Raw genomic sequence first — 16,874 nt, 5'->3', positions numbered from 1 at the left:
TTTAAACATTTCCTTTTTTATATATATTTGTAATGTGGCATTTGAAAGTTCATATATTATAATAATATTATAATAAAAGTACGGGTTTCAACCTCATTGTATGTATTTTTTTTAATTATTAAATACAATCATATAACAAATAGATATTGAATAAAATATTATAACACCTAAGAGTTCATATGAAAATGTACCAATGTCAAAAATTCAAAACATCAACAATCATTAGCAATTTAAATAGTTCAATGGGTGAAAGTGAAAAAATATTCCTATGTCCAATATGCAAGCAATCAGTTAAATATAGCACAATTAAATCAATTTCATTTAAAAATAAAATCTATAATTATCCATTATCACCATCAATCTCGCATACTAGCCATACAAACAATCATTCAGCTAATAGTAATAATACAGTAAATAACAACAGCAATAGCAACAACATTAAAATAAAGAAGCCTATTTATGATTCAAGTAATTGGAAATGTAGTACTAAAATTGATTCATTGCTTGATGAATTAAATATAGTATTAAAGAACGAGCCAGATTCAAAATGTTTAATTTTCTCTCAATGGACATCAATGTTAGATTTAATCGATATACCATTAAATATCAACTCTATGCCGTTTGTTAGATTGGATGGCAAAATACCACAAAAACAAAGAGAAGTTGCAATTAAAAGATTTAAAGAGGAACCAAGTATCAAAATATTTTTAATTTCAATTAAAGCTGGTGGATTGGGTTTAAATTTAGTTGTTGCTTCACATGTGATCCATGGTGGAACCCTGCTACCGAAGAGCAGGCTATAGATCGTGTATACCGTATTGGTCAAAATAAAAATGTTAATGTCATTAGATTCCTTATTAAAGATTCAATCGAAGAAAAGATCCTAGAGCTTCAGAAATCTAAAAAAGATTTAGCTAAAGAGGCATTAACAATGAAAAAACAACCACAACAAAGAATCGAAGAACTTAAACTATTATTTGCCGATTAAAAAATAATTTTTTTTTTTTTTATTATAATAAAACAATTTACAGAAAATATCATATACAACAATATTACAAATAATATAAAGAATAGAAATAAAATTTTTTTTAATTATTTTATTAAAAATTTTTACTTTTTTTATTGATTTATTTAATTTATACATAAATATAATTTTAAATATAATTTCAGTTTTTTTTTGTTTGAAAAGTGTTTAATATCACAATTTTTTCATTAGAATCAATGTAAAAGTTATGTAAATATGGGGTATTTCTTATTTTATTTGAAAATTATTTATGTTCATTTAGTCTGAACTGAAATTAGTACTGATGGAGTCTTATAAGGACCAAATAACCTTGGTTATACATCATGGAGAGGACATTTTCAATTAATTATTAATAAACTTTGTCTCTATAAATAATTTTATTAAAAATATATAACTAATTTATTCAATTAGAATTAAACTAAATATATATTAAAACTTGTATTAAAATAATTAATTTATCTTTTTTTTTTCAAATCTTTTTTTTACAATCTAATAGCTTGCCTAGGTAATATGGATATCGATCGAGAGGGAATTTAATGAAATTTTTAAATAAAACAAAAATATTTAATTAAAATTTTAAATCTAAATTTCAAATAAAAAATAAGGTTGAAACTATTTAATCAAATGAAATATATTATAATAATATTAAAGAAAAATTGCCTTATTTGACAATTGTTTTTTTGTTTTATTTTATTTTTTTTTTATAATTTTTTAATTTTTCAAAAAAAAGAGTTTTTAAAATTTTTTTTTTTTTTTATTAATTAAAAATTATAGCAATCACAACACACATATAAATTTTCATACAGCTTTGTTTTTTTTTAATAATTTCATTCACTAAATAATATTCGTTTTTACACCCTTTTGCATATTTTTTATTTTGTAAATAATATATATCTTTTTTTTTTTTTTTGTAAATATTAAATATTTTTTGTTTTTATATTTTCATTTTATTTTATTTTTGTAAATATATTTTTTGTTTTTTATATTGTAAATAATATATATTTTTTATTTTTTTTATTTGTAAATATTAATTATTTTTTGTTTGTATATATTTTTTTGTTTGTATATAATTTTGTTTTATTTTATTTTTTATTTTTTTTTTTGTAAATTATATATATATTTCTTTTGTTTTTTTATTTGTAAATAGTATATATTTTCATTTAATCAGTTTTTTGTTATCTTTTATATTTTTTTTTTGTAAATAATAAATTATTTTAAAAACAAAAATGTATGATCTTTTATACATGTGTGTATTTTTATTTTGTTGTTACCATCTGTTATAATTTATCATTTTATATTGGTAATTTAATATTCAAAAAGACCGAAGACAGATGGGTAAACGCTGACGGCCAATGGATCAGTGAAGAAAATTACTGGGCAAGTCAGGTACTCCAACAACAGGAGCAACAACAACAAATCCAACTACTCCAACAAAACCAACACCTCCAACAAGAAAAACAAAACCAACAACAAGAACAAATCCAACAACTCCAACATCTCCAAAAACTCCAACAACTCCATATTAACCAACAACAAGAACAACTCCAACAACTCCAACAAAACCATCAGGACCAACTCCAAAAACTCCAACAAAACCACCAATTCCAACAACAAAAACAACTCAACCAACTACAACAACTCCAAAAAAACCTAAAACTCCAAAAACTACAACAACTCAAACTAAATGAACAACTCCAACAACTCCTATCACAACCAAAGCAACCGGAAAAACCACAACCACAACAAGAACAATCCCAACAACAACAACAGAGACAAGATACACAACAGGGACAACAACCACAAAACCAAAATGTCCCAGCTCCACAAATTAGCCAAGATCCAAAAAAGCCAAACGACATTGATTTAACTTTGGTCAATTCAAATGGAAAACTAAGTATTCAACCAACCCCATGGATTGAAATAGAAAAGGCCTATTTACGTTTAAATGAACGTATAGAACTTTACCAATTGATGCCAAAAAATGAAATCCCAGGTGATGGTAATTGCCAAATGCATGCATTATCAGACCAGATCTATGGTGACTTACTCCATAGCAAATTAATTAGATTTAGAATTGTCTGTTGGCTTAGAAGAAATAAAGGCTTTAAACTTCCAAATGGAGCCACTCTCTCTGACTTTATCACTACAAACAGTTGGGAGGAATACTGTAATAATATGTCTAAAAATGGCACATGGGGCGACCATTTAACATTAGTCGCAGCAGCTGAAGTTTTTAAAAGAAGTATTTCTATAATCTCATCAGTTGAATCCCAGAGTAGTTTTTTCATAGATATTACTCCAAAAAGTAAAGAAGACGATAATGCAATTTTATTATCACATTTTGCAGAATTCCATTACGGCTCTTTATGCCAATTGGTAGATTAAATTATTCTATTGGTAAAGTATTTTATTTTCCCACTATTTTTTTTAAACTTTTTTATATTAATTTATTTTATTTAATACATTATATTTTAGCCATTTTTTAAAACGTAATCAAGTAATACATATAAAAAAATATTTTTAATTAATGCAAATAATACGTTATATATTTCAAGTAATCAATCATACTTTGGAGGGTTCCATATATTCTATTAAATCGGGTTCCGTATAATCTTTCTAATTGTAGTTACAAGTTATTCATCAAACACTGGGGTTTTTTCAGGTTACTCAACACACATTGGGGGTTCGATATATTCATTTTAATCGGGGGTTTCAAGTCATTCATTAAGCATTGGGGTTCAATATATTCTTTCAACATATTCTTTTTAAATTGGGTTTTCTAGTCATCCATCAAACATTTGGGATTCAGTATTTTCTTTTTAATCGGTGTTTCAAGTCATTAATAATACATTGGGGTTTTCAAGTCATTCATCAATCATTGAGGTTCAGTATATTCTTTTTAATTGGGGTTTCAAGTCATTCATCAAACATTGGGGTTGTTTTTAAAATCTTTCATCATACATTGAGGGTTGTTTTTCAAATCTTTCATCTTACATTGGGGTTTAGTTTATTCTTTTATTTATTGGGGTTTACTTAATTCTTGTTAATTGTGTTTTTCAGGTCATTCATTATTCATTGGGTTATTTGTCTTTAAAGGTATTTATAAAGTTAATATTTTTATAATTGTTATTATTATTTTTGAATATAAAAGAAACTAATATTTAATTTTAAAACTTAAAAAGATTTGAATACTTTCTATTTCAACACATAATAATATAAATATAAATAATAATATAACGAAAATGATAATAATGAAAATAAAAATGATAATAATATATATAATAATCACTTTCAAATAACGATTATAATAATAAAACAAATAATGGATAAGATTATATTATAAATAATAATGCAAAATTCGATTCAGACAAGGAAAAAGATAATTGAGTAAATAATATTAATATGGAATAATAATCATCAAAATAATCATGTCATATAAAAATAATAGCAATCCATCCAACTCTATTCATTCATCAATTCTTTATGCCTTCCAAATCTAAATCCAAGTTAATCAATTTGAAAAAAATCGAAATTTCGATTCTAAAATCTATTTACCCAGAATTAATTGCATTCTTTCCTATAAAGTTTATTTTCAACAATAGGTTATTCTATCACCATTTATCAATTAAATACCATCAACAAAAACAATTAACACTTTCATCCGTTTTATTAAGTACAAATTAATGTCCTTTGGTCACAGATCCGGGTTCACCTTTATCATCAATTTTATCATTTATTATTATTACATAGAATTAAAAATTCTCCATCCCTAGTTAATTTTCTATACATTATCAAAAAATCATCACAATAAACTTCATAATAACTATTTAATTTCTTTTTAATTTTATTATATTTATTTTTTTTTTATTTTTATTTTATATTTATATATTTATCACGTTTCACCATAATAATTATCAATTTTAATAAAAATCATATCCATTAAATATTAAATAATATAATTCACAATCATAATTTAATAAAATCCTATGGACACAAAACAAGAAATTGAAAGAAGAGTAAAACAAAAGGTCCATGAGGCTTGGAATGAGTTTGATGAAATAGCAAAAAGAATAAATCAAACAGATTATAATGGTCCAACTCTTTTATTGACAAATTACAGCACAAATAAACAAATGATAATAATTAAAAGAGAAAAAGATGAAAAGAGACGAAAAGAAAAGGAAAGAAAAAGAAAAAAAGAAATTGAAAAGAGAAGAAAAGAAAAAGAAAGGAAAAGACAAAAAGAAATTGAAAAAGGAAATAGAATGATATACACTGAAGAGAAAATTCTTTTAATGCTTATACGAGGAGGTATAAAAGAATATCTAATCAAATGAAAGGGTTATGATGTTAAAGAGGCAACCTGAAAAGCTGAAAGTGATAGCTATTGACAGATTTGATAAACGAATATGAAAAAAGTCAAGGATCAAAATATTAAAAAGAAATAAGACAATTGAATAAATTATAGAATAAATTATAGAATAGAGTTTTATAAATTTTAAATAAAGATCTAAATTTTTATTATGATTACTATATAGTATTTTTTTTATTTACTTTGTTTGTGTTTATAAATTATCATTTCACGGACTTTGTTTGAAATGTTTGCTTGGAATTTTTTGGCATCACTTTTCTTCTTAAAGTGGAAAAACTAAATAACTAAAAAACAATTAATTGTAGGAAATAATTTATATATTATCCTATAAAAGAAAATGAATGTTTAACTTTATTTTCTTTGTTATTATTTTTAAAAATATTTAAAACATTATTAAATAATTTATTTGTGCTTAGATCTCTATATAAATCTTTTGAATCGTTGGGATATCTAAATAATGTAACTTTTTTAATTGAACTGGGTAAACTACCTTTTTTAATGGGTCTATCGAATCCATATCCAAATTTAATGACCTCTAAACCTTCATGAAATGACCCTTCTATAATTTCTTGGTTGTAATATGCCCCAAATTTAAGAATTTTCAGCGAACGCGGTAAGACACCGGGGTTTATGGCAGAAATGAAATCATTACCAAAAATAAGAGTATGTAAACTTGATGGCAATGAGTTTGGAAATAGATCTTTCGAATAATAATAACCAAATTGAAGATAGGTCAATGTGCATGGTAAATCATTTGGTTTAATAACTTGATTAAAACGACCATAAAACGTTAATGATTCCACACCAATGGGCAATACACCAGGTGATAAAGGTGAGTTAAAATGACTATAAATAATTGTAATTGTTAATTACTAATGCAATGATAATAGAGTATTGTTTAAAGTATAATTTACCTTCCAAACTCTAGTACTTTTAGAGAACCTGAAGATGGCAGATCGTTTACTCTAAGAGGGACACCATGGTTGGTAAAACATGTATTAAATGAAAGTGATGTTACATTCGGTGGGATGAATCCTTCTTTTAACCTTTGATCAAATGTTTGATTAAAATGAATTGTTCTAAGTGATGAAGGCAATACATTTGGCTCTATAATATGTGTCATAAAATTGTTTTTTAAATCGAGTATTTCTAATGATTTGGGTAAAACATCTATTTTTATTGGTTTATCAAATACCCCAGTAATCTCTAATAAATATACAGTGTCTGGTATATCTCCTACTTTTATTTCTTCATTATAATCTAAAACTATTTTTAATAAACTATTTCTATTTGTATAATTAATTAAATCTAATCTGTTTTTGAATATTATTTTTCTATTATTTTTATTATGTTTTAAAATTTCTTGTTTTAAATATGAGTTTCTCCATATTTTATTTAAAAAATCTTTGTCACTATCACTATTACTGTTACTATTACAATTACTATTACTATTACTATTAATGTTATTATTATACATTTAATATGGATTTATAAAAAAGAAAATAACCAAGAAAATAAAAATAAAATATCTCAAAAATTAAAAAAAAAAAAATTTAGATAAATTTGCACCATCAAACAATTATTTTTTATTTAAATAAAAATAATTTTTTTTTTTTTTTTAATTTTCGAGGTAAACCAATTATTTTTTTTTTATTTTTTTTATTTTTTTTATTTTTTATTTTTTTATTTTTTTTTTTTAAATAGTTGTAAAATGATAATAAATATTTCCAAATTAAATTCAGAAATAATTTATGAAATTTATAGCAAACAATGTCAGATAGATAATAACGAAGATATAGAAAATGGACACACCATTGACCATAAAGATTTTTGTAAATTTTTTTCAAATAAACTAAAAGAAATAATAAACAGTAATAATAATAATAATAATAATAATAATAATAATAATAATAATAATAATAATAATAATAATGAAATAATAATAAACTTTTTAAAAAATCTAATAAATAATTTTTATTTAATATTTAATAATAAACTTATTAGTTGTGTATCATCAACAATAACAGCAACACCAACAACAACAACAGATAGTTTAAAAACTATTCAAAATAATTTTAAAAATCTAAACATCAAAACCTATAATATAAATAACGAAAATCATCCACTGATTAGAGAATTAAAAGATAAAATAAAAGAAACTTTTAAATTACTTTTAATATATTTAAATGATATAAAATTAGTTAATGAAATAAAAGAAATTATAGAATCGATAAAAGATATTAGCAGTAGTAGCAGTGACGACAATGAAGGTTCTCTAGCTTTTAAAAATAAAATTTTGGTATGGTTCAAAGCATCGTTTGATAATTCAATTGTAGCAAGCATGGAAATGATAAAAAGAGAGGATTTGTTAAACCAATACAGTTCAGATAATAATAGTTTAGAATATGTTAAATCCACAGAAAACCAAAGAGTCATCAAAGTGTATAATGAGAGCGGTGGTGGTTTAGAAGAGTCTGAAAATACGCAATATAGGTTCGATGTTATTGATGAATATGAAGCATTTTCGCATCCATTTATATACAGTGTCAAGAGTAGATGGTATAACAACTCATCATTCAAGAGAGGCAGCTATTCAGTGGTTCCAAATTTAGAAATATTTAAGAAATCATTTTCATTATTTACAAACGATATATTAGATGGCATAGAGTGGAAAAGCGACAGTAGCGACGGCAATCACTCAACAAAAGTATTGGTTTATGGTGGCTCTGTATTATGTTGTTTAGAGTCATACCCAAAAGATATCGTTAGAATGTATTGTGAAATGCAGCAAATAGAACGTTTAGTTTCAAAACTACCATTACCAAGATATCTCAGTAAACAGATCTCAAGAATGGCACTTTGCGACCACCCATTCATTCAAGAGACATTAGATAAGCAGTCCAGCCCAGACTCACCCTATTATAGATCCGATATAGATATTGCGTTAGTATCAAATGATTTAGAAGAGGCAAAATTAAAACTAAAGCAGGTAGCATCAAAGATAACAAGTAACCTGGAGGCTAAAAACCAACAATACCGTCTCGTAAGAACACCAAATTCCATCAGTATAGTATCAGAGGGAAACAGAGTTATTCAGCTAATCATTATGTTTTACAGATCTATTGAGGAACAAATATTATTTCATGATATGGATTGTATATCGACATGCTTTGACGGATCAAATGTATATATCCACGAAAGAACTCTGCGTGCATTAAATAGACGTACCAATTTAATTTCAATTAAATCACTTACCAGCTCCCACTCTAGAATTCTAAAATACGCTCTAAGAGGATTTAACTGTATATGTTTCCAACATTGTGACCACATACCAAGATGCGACAGAAAAGAAACACCATTTAGCTTTTCAAAATCATTAAACAAATTAACTTTAGAAAAACAAAACCGAATTCTTTCAAATCCCTCCAATCCAATCGGCAAAAAAGATTTATTAGAATACCAGGCCATTGACTTTCCTCTAGTTCCTTCAAATCAAAATAAATTTAATCAAGTATTACAATTTTTAGATGAAAATTTACCAAGTCTATACAGCGAATCAATCGACCCATTATTCGAAGTTCAACCAAATCAAAAAACTAAATTTGGTATATTAAAAAACTTTCAATATAAAAATAATATTATTGATCAATAAAATAAATAAACAACAATATTTTTATTTTTAAAAAAAATTTTAAAAAATAAAAATACATTTTTTATTTAAAATATCAGCAACATTATGAAAATAATAATGTTTATCTATTTTATAATAAATATATATCAGAGATTTGAAAAAAAAAAGATATTAGTGTCAGTTTATTTTTTGTTTTCTTTATTTTCAAATAAAATAAAGAATGAACCATGTCTTTTTTTTTTATTTTTTTTTTTTCATTTATAATTTATATTAACCAGTTTGTCAATATGGTTTTTAAATGTAGAATTAACTACACCCACCAACAGTTTATTATTTTTGTGATCTCCATTACATCTCGTTGTGCACCCACATAAAAAAAAAAAAAAATAAAAACACCCACATTTTTTAATGTTTTAAAAATAGGAGACACATCAATTGTTTTTATTAATTTTTTATTTTTTATTTTTATTTCTTTATTTTTTTTTAAATTTCTTTGTTGTTATTTAAAAGCAGTCAGTATCAATACTCCTTTAATTTATTATTTAATCCCACTCTAATTTAAATAATATATTATTAACTCTTAAACACACACACGTAAACACACACTCAAAAAATTAAAAAAATAACTCTCACTCATTTTAATTTTTTTTATAATATATCATCATTAATTAAATCACAAATAATTATAACCACATGTTTTAATTTGGTGCTGTTTATTATAATTAAATAGAAATATGATAAAAATAAATACAGTTGTCGAGATTAATTCACTACTTTATTAGAAATCACCTATAGTACCACACTTTATTTGTTATTGTAATTGTAACAAATAGGTTAATTATATCACCAAAATCCAATTTAAATATTTCAATTTTAAATTATTATTTTTTTTTTTTTTTATTTTATTATTTTTTTTTTAATTAATCAAAAACCCAAATTTTGTTCCTTTAAATTCAATAAATATTATTCATTATTATAATAATAAATAAAGTTATCATATAGAGTATATATCACTTACAATTATTATATATATATATTAATCATAAAAATGACAACAATAATCCATCAGCAAATAAGCCACAATAAAAACAACAATAATAATTTTATATTAAATTTAAATAATGATAACGAGAATAATGATAATAACTATAATATAGTAAAATACCGAGACAAATTAATAGAACTAAAGCTGTGGCAGATCAATGAAGATGATTTAAAGTATACATGCAAATTGGGCTCATCGGCATTTGGTAAAATGTATAAGGGTGTATATAAAAGCAATAAGGTATCGATTAAAATATTTGGTCAAGTCAGATTAGAAGAGTTTATAAACGAATACAATATAATGCAGAGTGTGCGTTCGCCATTTTTAATAAAGTTTTACGGAATAGTACTGGAACCACGTTTATGTTTAGTGCTAGAGTACTGTGGACGTGATTCATTGTACCACTTGATGAGCTCTGCTAAAGGAATGGTCGATTTCTCGTGGTCTAGATTCCTTCAATTCACAATGCAAATATCGTTGGGTGTTCAATCACTACACAATAGGAAAATGGTGCATCGTGGTATAACATCGCTAAATTTATTTGTAAACGAAGATTGGGAATGCAAAGTATCCAACTATGGTAAATATAGATTCAATCCATTTAATGGATCTCATAGAACCAATGCATTTTGTTCACCAGAGTCCGCAGAAAATGAAAATGACGATCTAGATTCGAATCCATTACTTTTAAAAGAAGATATTTATGCTATAGGTATTGTAATTTGGGAATTGATATCAAGAATGGTCCATGGTGAGTACCAACATCCTTATTCTGAATATGACTTTATTAAAAATGATTTTCAAATCATGCTACATTCCAAAAATGGTCTAAGACCCACTCTACCCCCACATCAAACCCCTGAAGAAATCCAATCGCTCTATTTAGAATGTGTCGACCAAGATCCATCCAAAAGACCATCAATAAACCAATTAATAGATAAATTAAATAATTTAAGACAATTATATTTAAAATCGAATTGGGATAAATTTTTAAAAAAATAATAATAAAACAATAATAATTTTTTTTATTTTATTTTTACTTTTATGTTTTAAGTTATTTACAATTATTTATTTATTTTTTCTCTAAGAGTATATATATATTATTTTATATTTTGCACATTTTATTTCAAATAATCCTTTGTTTTTTTGTTATTAAATTTTATATTCTACCAAAGTTTAATTGCGGCATTTTTGAAACCAAATAATGAAAAAAAATTTGAAATGATTGATTTTCCTAATGTTAAACCAAGGACTAAAAAAAAATTATGTGTAAGTATGTCGTAAAAAACATGGTTTATTTTTTTATTATAAATTTAAATATTACAAAATAATAATTGTTTGGTTTTTTTATAGTCTTCCAATTCTCTTTGTTTTTGAGTTTTGGTCATCTTTGATGTATATATATGATGTTTGTGAAAATTGATAAAAAAAAAAAAATTAAAAATTAAAAATTTAAAAAAAATTAAAAATTTTGAAAATAAATTTAAAAAAAAAAAAAAAAGGTTGCATTGCGAACAAAAATAATTAAAATCATAATTAGTTTATTTATTTATATAAAAATGTGAATCATTTATTATTGAAAAACCACCTTCATTACATTTTTCCAATTTTCAGAAATATTTCAACTAAATATATAATACTTACATATAAGTATTTGTATCATATATTTGGTTGAAATAGTTTTGAAAATTATAAGTAAATAAGAAGATGCTATAACTCTTTAAAATTTTCACTTTGGATATCTGATTTTGATAAATGGTCAAGTAAATTTAAAAATACATAAATATTAGAACGACACATTTGTATAAAAGCAGTTCCCGATGATCAAAACATTTGATTTTAATTTCAAATTTTTGATTATTTGTCTTATTAACACCTGATTTAATTGTTAGCTCTTTTCGTGATATCTTTAGTACATATAAAAGTGTCTATATCAAACAATTAATTATCTCTTTATCTTTTTTTTTTAGTTAAAATTAACACACACACACATATACAAACTACTTTTTTTTTTTTCAAAAAAAAATTATTATAATAATAAAACAATATTTTATTATCTTTTATTTTATTATTTGAGTTAAATTAAAGATTATTTAATATAAAACTTTTTTATAAAATTAATTGAAAAAAAAAAAAAAAAAAAATTTATTTTTAATTTTTTTTAATAAAATTTTTTTTTTTTTGCAAACCAATAAAAAAAAAGGTAAATAATATCTTTGAATTTCTTTTTTATTTTTTATATAAAAATACTTCCTCTATTTTTTTTTAATTTATATTTATCTCAAGATATAAAAAACCATAGTTATTATCAAATTTACAATTTTTCATTCAAATGCTTTAGTAAGTAAAAAAAAAAAAAAAAACATTTTTATCATGTGTGGTAAAAAGAAATATTAATGAATGAATGTACACTACCCCACTAAAAATAATATTCCCCGCAAATACTTATCCAGTGTAATTCATAAAAAAAAAAAATTTATATTCTTCTGTTATTTAAATAATTTTTTTTATTTTTTTTTTTTTTATTTGATTTTTTTATTTTTTTTTTCTTTTAATTCTATTTTTATTACTTGCATCCTTTTTTAGAAAAATGAATATATTAAAAAAAACTTTATTAATATTTTCAATTTTTTTTATACTCGGAAATTTAATTTGTAATTTAGATGTATAAAAAAAATAAAATAATATAATTCTAATATAGTTTTTATTTTATTATAACAGCATCACAAGATACCATTGATTTGACAGGGATTATTTATGATCAATCTCCTGCTAGAAATCGTAAGTATCATATAATTACTAAAAAAAAAAAACACATATTAATTTCATATTTTTCATTCCATAGCTGACTTTGAAATTATTCGTAAGGGATTTAAAAAAAAAAAAAAAAAAAAAAAAAAAAAAAAATAATAATTTAACCCTTAAAATTTAAATTTTAGCAATTTCTCCTGGAGTAACTACAGGGATAGTATTAGATACTGTAAATATTTTTAATTTTAGAAAATTCTTAATATAAACTAATATTTTTTTTTTTTTAGCTCGGAGCCGATGGAACACCTCAATATTGTTGTGGAGATAACCCGGTTATGAGAGGTAATACTATTGTTGTTCACAACCAAACCACTTTCAGTAGTTGGTTCCATCCTGCAAGTGGTATTAATCTTGGAATGCCAATTACAATTACTCTAACAAGAGATGTAAATGGGATTTATACTCATCAATCCCAAGCATTTTTCCCAATAGGTATTATTATATATATATATTATTATATAACTATAATCATTCACTAACTTTTAATTTTTTTAACTATAAAAAATTTATTAAAATGTAAAAAGATGGTAAAGGTTTTGACAACATAACCAACTATCCAAATGAAGTCCATTATTTTGGTCACAACTTTCATTTTTGGTAAGTTTTTAAAAAGAAATATTATTTTAAAAAAAAATATTAATTTTTTTATTTTTTAAAAAGTTTGGAAATTCATTATTCATTTATATATAATACTGGCCAATACTTTGTAAGTTCACTACATTTTATTTATAATTATAAATATTAATTTTAAATATTAATTCTCTTTATTTTCTTAATAAAAAAAATTTTAAAAAATAGACTTTTATTGGAGATGATGATGTATGTTTTTATTTTACTTTTTAAAAATTCTTTTTAAACTAATTTTATTTTTAAAGGCTTGGATATACGTTAATAACAAATTAGTTATAGATATTGGTGGTATTCATTCAGGTGCAGCGCGTACTGTTATGTTAGATCAATTAGGTTTAACAATAGGTCAAACATATCCATGGGATTTCTTTTATTGTGAAAGACACACAACCGACAGTACTCTAAATATTGAAACAAATGTAATTTTCCAATGTGATTATTATGACAGTTGCAACGTTTGTCAAGGCAAAAACGATACATGTTGCTATGAAAGTAAGTTCAAAAAAAAAATACAGATTCTATACCAAATACTAACTCTATTTTTGAAACGAAATTTAGATAAATGTCTTATAGTTCCAGATCCATGCGGAATTTATGATTGTAGTCCAGAAACAAATTTCAAGTGTCAAAGACATGTTCTTGACTGTGATAATAGCGATGTGTGTACCAGTAAGTACTATTACCATAATAATTTCTATAAAAGACAATTTTAATTTTTTTAAACATACTGTTAATTTTCTAAAATTAAAAAATTAGGATCAAGATGTATTATAGGAGTCGGTTGTGAATATTCAAACAAATGTGATGACCTTAACCCATGCACCATAGATAGCTGTGCAGCTATAACTGGAGCATGTACATACTCCCCAGTTTCTTGTGATGATAGTGACAGTTGTACAAATGATTTATGTGATCCAATAAGTGGTAGATGTGTTCACATGCCGGTCTCTTGTGATGATGGTGATGAATGTACAAATGATCACTGTACTCCAGTAGGTTGTTTACACACAACAAAGAACTGTATGGATAGTTTAGGTTGCACAGGTAAGACCAATTAATTTTAAAAAAAAAAAAAAACCTTTATTAATTTTTTCTATAAACAGTCGATACATGTAATAGTGCAACTGGTTGTGTCCATATGCCAATAGTTAACTGTACTGAATGCCATGACTCTGATGTTGCAGATTGTACCACCACAGACTTATGTTTCCCAAAGGTATAAATATATTATTAATTAAATATTTATAATAATATTATTATTAATTTTTATTTTATTTTTTTATGTATATTTAGGTTTGTGATCCCTTAAATAACAATGAATGTATTACACATGTAGTTAATTGCTCTATTTTTGATACGGATTGTAAGTTTTTTTTTTGTAATAATTTGAAAATTTAAAAATAACTATTAACTTTACAACTTTTAGGTATTGATGTCAAATGTGTAAATGGAGAATGTAAATTAACATATACATGTGAAACACCAACTCCAGTACCACAAAATAGATACCACATTGATGCACCTCCAAAAGATCTCTTATCATCATGTTTAGTTTGTGAAGACCTTAACTGTAAATCCCAAGTATCAGATTATGGCCAATTTGGTTCGTGTACCTATGTAAAGAATGACTTGTATGATGAAGATAATTGCGAAAACTGTTGTTTATGGATCCCAACTTGTTTCTATGATAATTCACTCCCATGATGATGCATTTGCATCGGCCGATGATAATGCCCTATGATATTATTATTACTATCTATATTATTTTCTATATTGTTTAAAAAAAAAAAAAAAAAAAATCGCAAATAAAAAAAAAATTATAAAAAAATATTTATAAAAATATGATTTTAAAAGATCCATTTTTATAAATAAAAAAAAATAATAAAATATTTATAAAAATAATATTTTTGTATTAACTTAATTTTATTTAAATATTAGTTTATTTCTTCGAGGTGATTTTCTTTTTCATCTTTATTTTCTTCAATAATAACACTATTTTCATCATCATGTTTATTTGTACTGATACTGCTATCCTCTTCTTGAATTGAGCTTTCATCATCGTACTTATTAATTAGGTTTGTGTTATTATTAATATTATTTGGTTCTATTCTTTCATTTTCTTCAGTTGTAATTATACTTGTTTCACCAATCTTTGAAACGAAAAATTCATTTTCTTTTAAACCTTGCTTTTGAGATTCTTCATATAATTTCTTTGGTGGCTCTAATAGCGGTTCACATGTCAATATGAATGTGCCCCAATGAACACCGAATGAACGTTTTGATTTAATTTCTTTATGAATACGTACTGCTTCTTCTGGATCGATGTGATTGTGTCTCATAAATTCTCTAACCATATCATAGGCACCAATTGGAATCAATGCAAAATTGAATGGTCCATAGTGATGTCCAATAACCTTGAATAATTTATCGTTATAAGCTGTATCACCTGCAAAATAAAATGATTGATGTTTTCCTTTAACAATCCATCCACCCCATAGTGTTTTGTTTTTATCGAGTAAACCTCTGTTTTAAAATAATAAAAATATTAATATTATAATACAAATTGGTTTGGAAAAGATTAAAGTATTATTACCTTTGTGAACTATGATTAACTGGTGTATAAATTAATTTTAAATTATCTTTGAATGTGGTTTCTTGCCACCAATCTAACTCTTCGACATCTGTAATACCTGAATCTAAAAACCATTGTTTCATACCAAATGGAACAAAGAATTTTGGTTTAAAAATTTTATTGATTTCACAAACTGAATTATGGTCTAAATGATCATAATGTGTATGACTAATAACTACAAAATCAATTTTTGGTAATTCTGAAATTTTACATGCTGGTTTGCTAAATTTTAAAAGATTAGTATACCAATACTATACTATTGCCTTAAAGTGTATTTTAAAATACATACGTATAACGGGCAGGACCTAAAGGAAGCGAAGGAAATGGTGTGCATCTTTCTGACCAAACTGGATCAGTTAAGAAATTATAACCCTCTATTTGGACCAATACGGTACTATGGCCAATCCAAGTCGATCTAATTGTAGTTTCATGATTGTATTCAGATGATAAAAGTTGAAAATCTGGTTTTAAAACTGGATGTAATACAGTTTTTTCATGTTCTGTTAATGGTTTAATTGGATGGAATTGTCTACGTTTTCTAAACCAACTAAATACTTCTGATGTTGATACAATGTGTCCGAATGGGTTTTCATATCTTCCATTAACTAATTTTGATTTAATTCTTTCAAATTCTTCAACACTATTATTTATTGGTTCCATTTTATTTTAATTTTATTTTTTTATTAAAAGTGTGTGTATTTCGAAATATTTTACAATTATTTAAATATA

At 24.2% G+C, this 16,874-nt stretch overlaps 7 protein-coding genes across 7 annotated transcripts; 5 read left to right on the top strand and 2 right to left on the bottom strand.

Annotated features, from left to right (window-relative positions):
- Window positions 1-185: 185 nt before the first annotated feature.
- DICPUDRAFT_148935 (uncharacterized protein) lies at window positions 186-988 on the top strand (the record flags this gene model as incomplete). Its single annotated transcript, XM_003285040.1, has 2 exons — window positions 186-619; window positions 724-988. 2 exons carry the CDS (start codon window positions 186-188, stop codon window positions 986-988), a joined length of 699 nt encoding a protein of 232 aa, XP_003285088.1.
- Window positions 989-2,250: 1,262 nt separating this feature from the next.
- Window positions 2,251-3,409, top strand: DICPUDRAFT_76029 (uncharacterized protein; the record flags this gene model as incomplete). The annotated part of the gene is made up of 2 exons (XM_003285039.1): window positions 2,251-2,274; window positions 2,345-3,409. 2 exons carry the CDS (start codon window positions 2,251-2,253, stop codon window positions 3,407-3,409), a joined length of 1,089 nt encoding a protein of 362 aa, XP_003285087.1.
- A 1,601-nt stretch (window positions 3,410-5,010) lies between these two features.
- Window positions 5,011-5,361, top strand: DICPUDRAFT_148933 (uncharacterized protein; the record flags this gene model as incomplete). Its single annotated transcript, XM_003285038.1, has 1 exon — window positions 5,011-5,361. One exon carries the CDS (start codon window positions 5,011-5,013, stop codon window positions 5,359-5,361), a length of 351 nt encoding a protein of 116 aa, XP_003285086.1.
- Window positions 5,362-5,570: 209 nt separating this feature from the next.
- DICPUDRAFT_76027 (uncharacterized protein) lies at window positions 5,571-6,873 on the bottom strand (the record flags this gene model as incomplete). Its single annotated transcript, XM_003285015.1, has 3 exons — window positions 5,571-5,672; window positions 5,747-6,242; window positions 6,311-6,873. The coding sequence occupies 3 exons, from the start codon at window positions 6,871-6,873 to the stop codon at window positions 5,571-5,573; spliced, it is 1,161 nt and encodes a 386-aa protein (XP_003285063.1).
- Window positions 6,874-7,107: 234 nt separating this feature from the next.
- Window positions 7,108-9,048, top strand: DICPUDRAFT_148931 (uncharacterized protein; the record flags this gene model as incomplete). The annotated part of the gene is made up of 2 exons (XM_003285037.1): window positions 7,108-8,339; window positions 8,514-9,048. The coding sequence occupies 2 exons, from the start codon at window positions 7,108-7,110 to the stop codon at window positions 9,046-9,048; spliced, it is 1,767 nt and encodes a 588-aa protein (XP_003285085.1).
- A 1,027-nt stretch (window positions 9,049-10,075) lies between these two features.
- DICPUDRAFT_148930 (uncharacterized protein) lies at window positions 10,076-11,074 on the top strand (the record flags this gene model as incomplete). Its single annotated transcript, XM_003285036.1, has 1 exon — window positions 10,076-11,074. The coding sequence occupies one exon, from the start codon at window positions 10,076-10,078 to the stop codon at window positions 11,072-11,074; it is 999 nt and encodes a 332-aa protein (XP_003285084.1).
- A 708-nt stretch (window positions 11,075-11,782) lies between these two features.
- On the bottom strand, window positions 11,783-16,805 carry DICPUDRAFT_93840 (uncharacterized protein; the record flags this gene model as incomplete). The annotated part of the gene is made up of 4 exons (XM_003285014.1): window positions 11,783-11,814; window positions 15,651-16,036; window positions 16,107-16,367; window positions 16,435-16,805. The coding sequence occupies 4 exons, from the start codon at window positions 16,803-16,805 to the stop codon at window positions 11,783-11,785; spliced, it is 1,050 nt and encodes a 349-aa protein (XP_003285062.1).
- Between the last annotated feature and the right edge of the window lie 69 nt (window positions 16,806-16,874).

This window comes from Dictyostelium purpureum (genome assembly GCF_000190715.1).
Source record: "Dictyostelium purpureum unplaced genomic scaffold DICPUscaffold_37, whole genome shotgun sequence".
In the NCBI taxonomy this organism is placed as follows: Eukaryota; Evosea; class Eumycetozoa; order Dictyosteliales; family Dictyosteliaceae; genus Dictyostelium; species Dictyostelium purpureum.
This window is presented reverse-complemented; position numbering and strand designations above follow the sequence as displayed.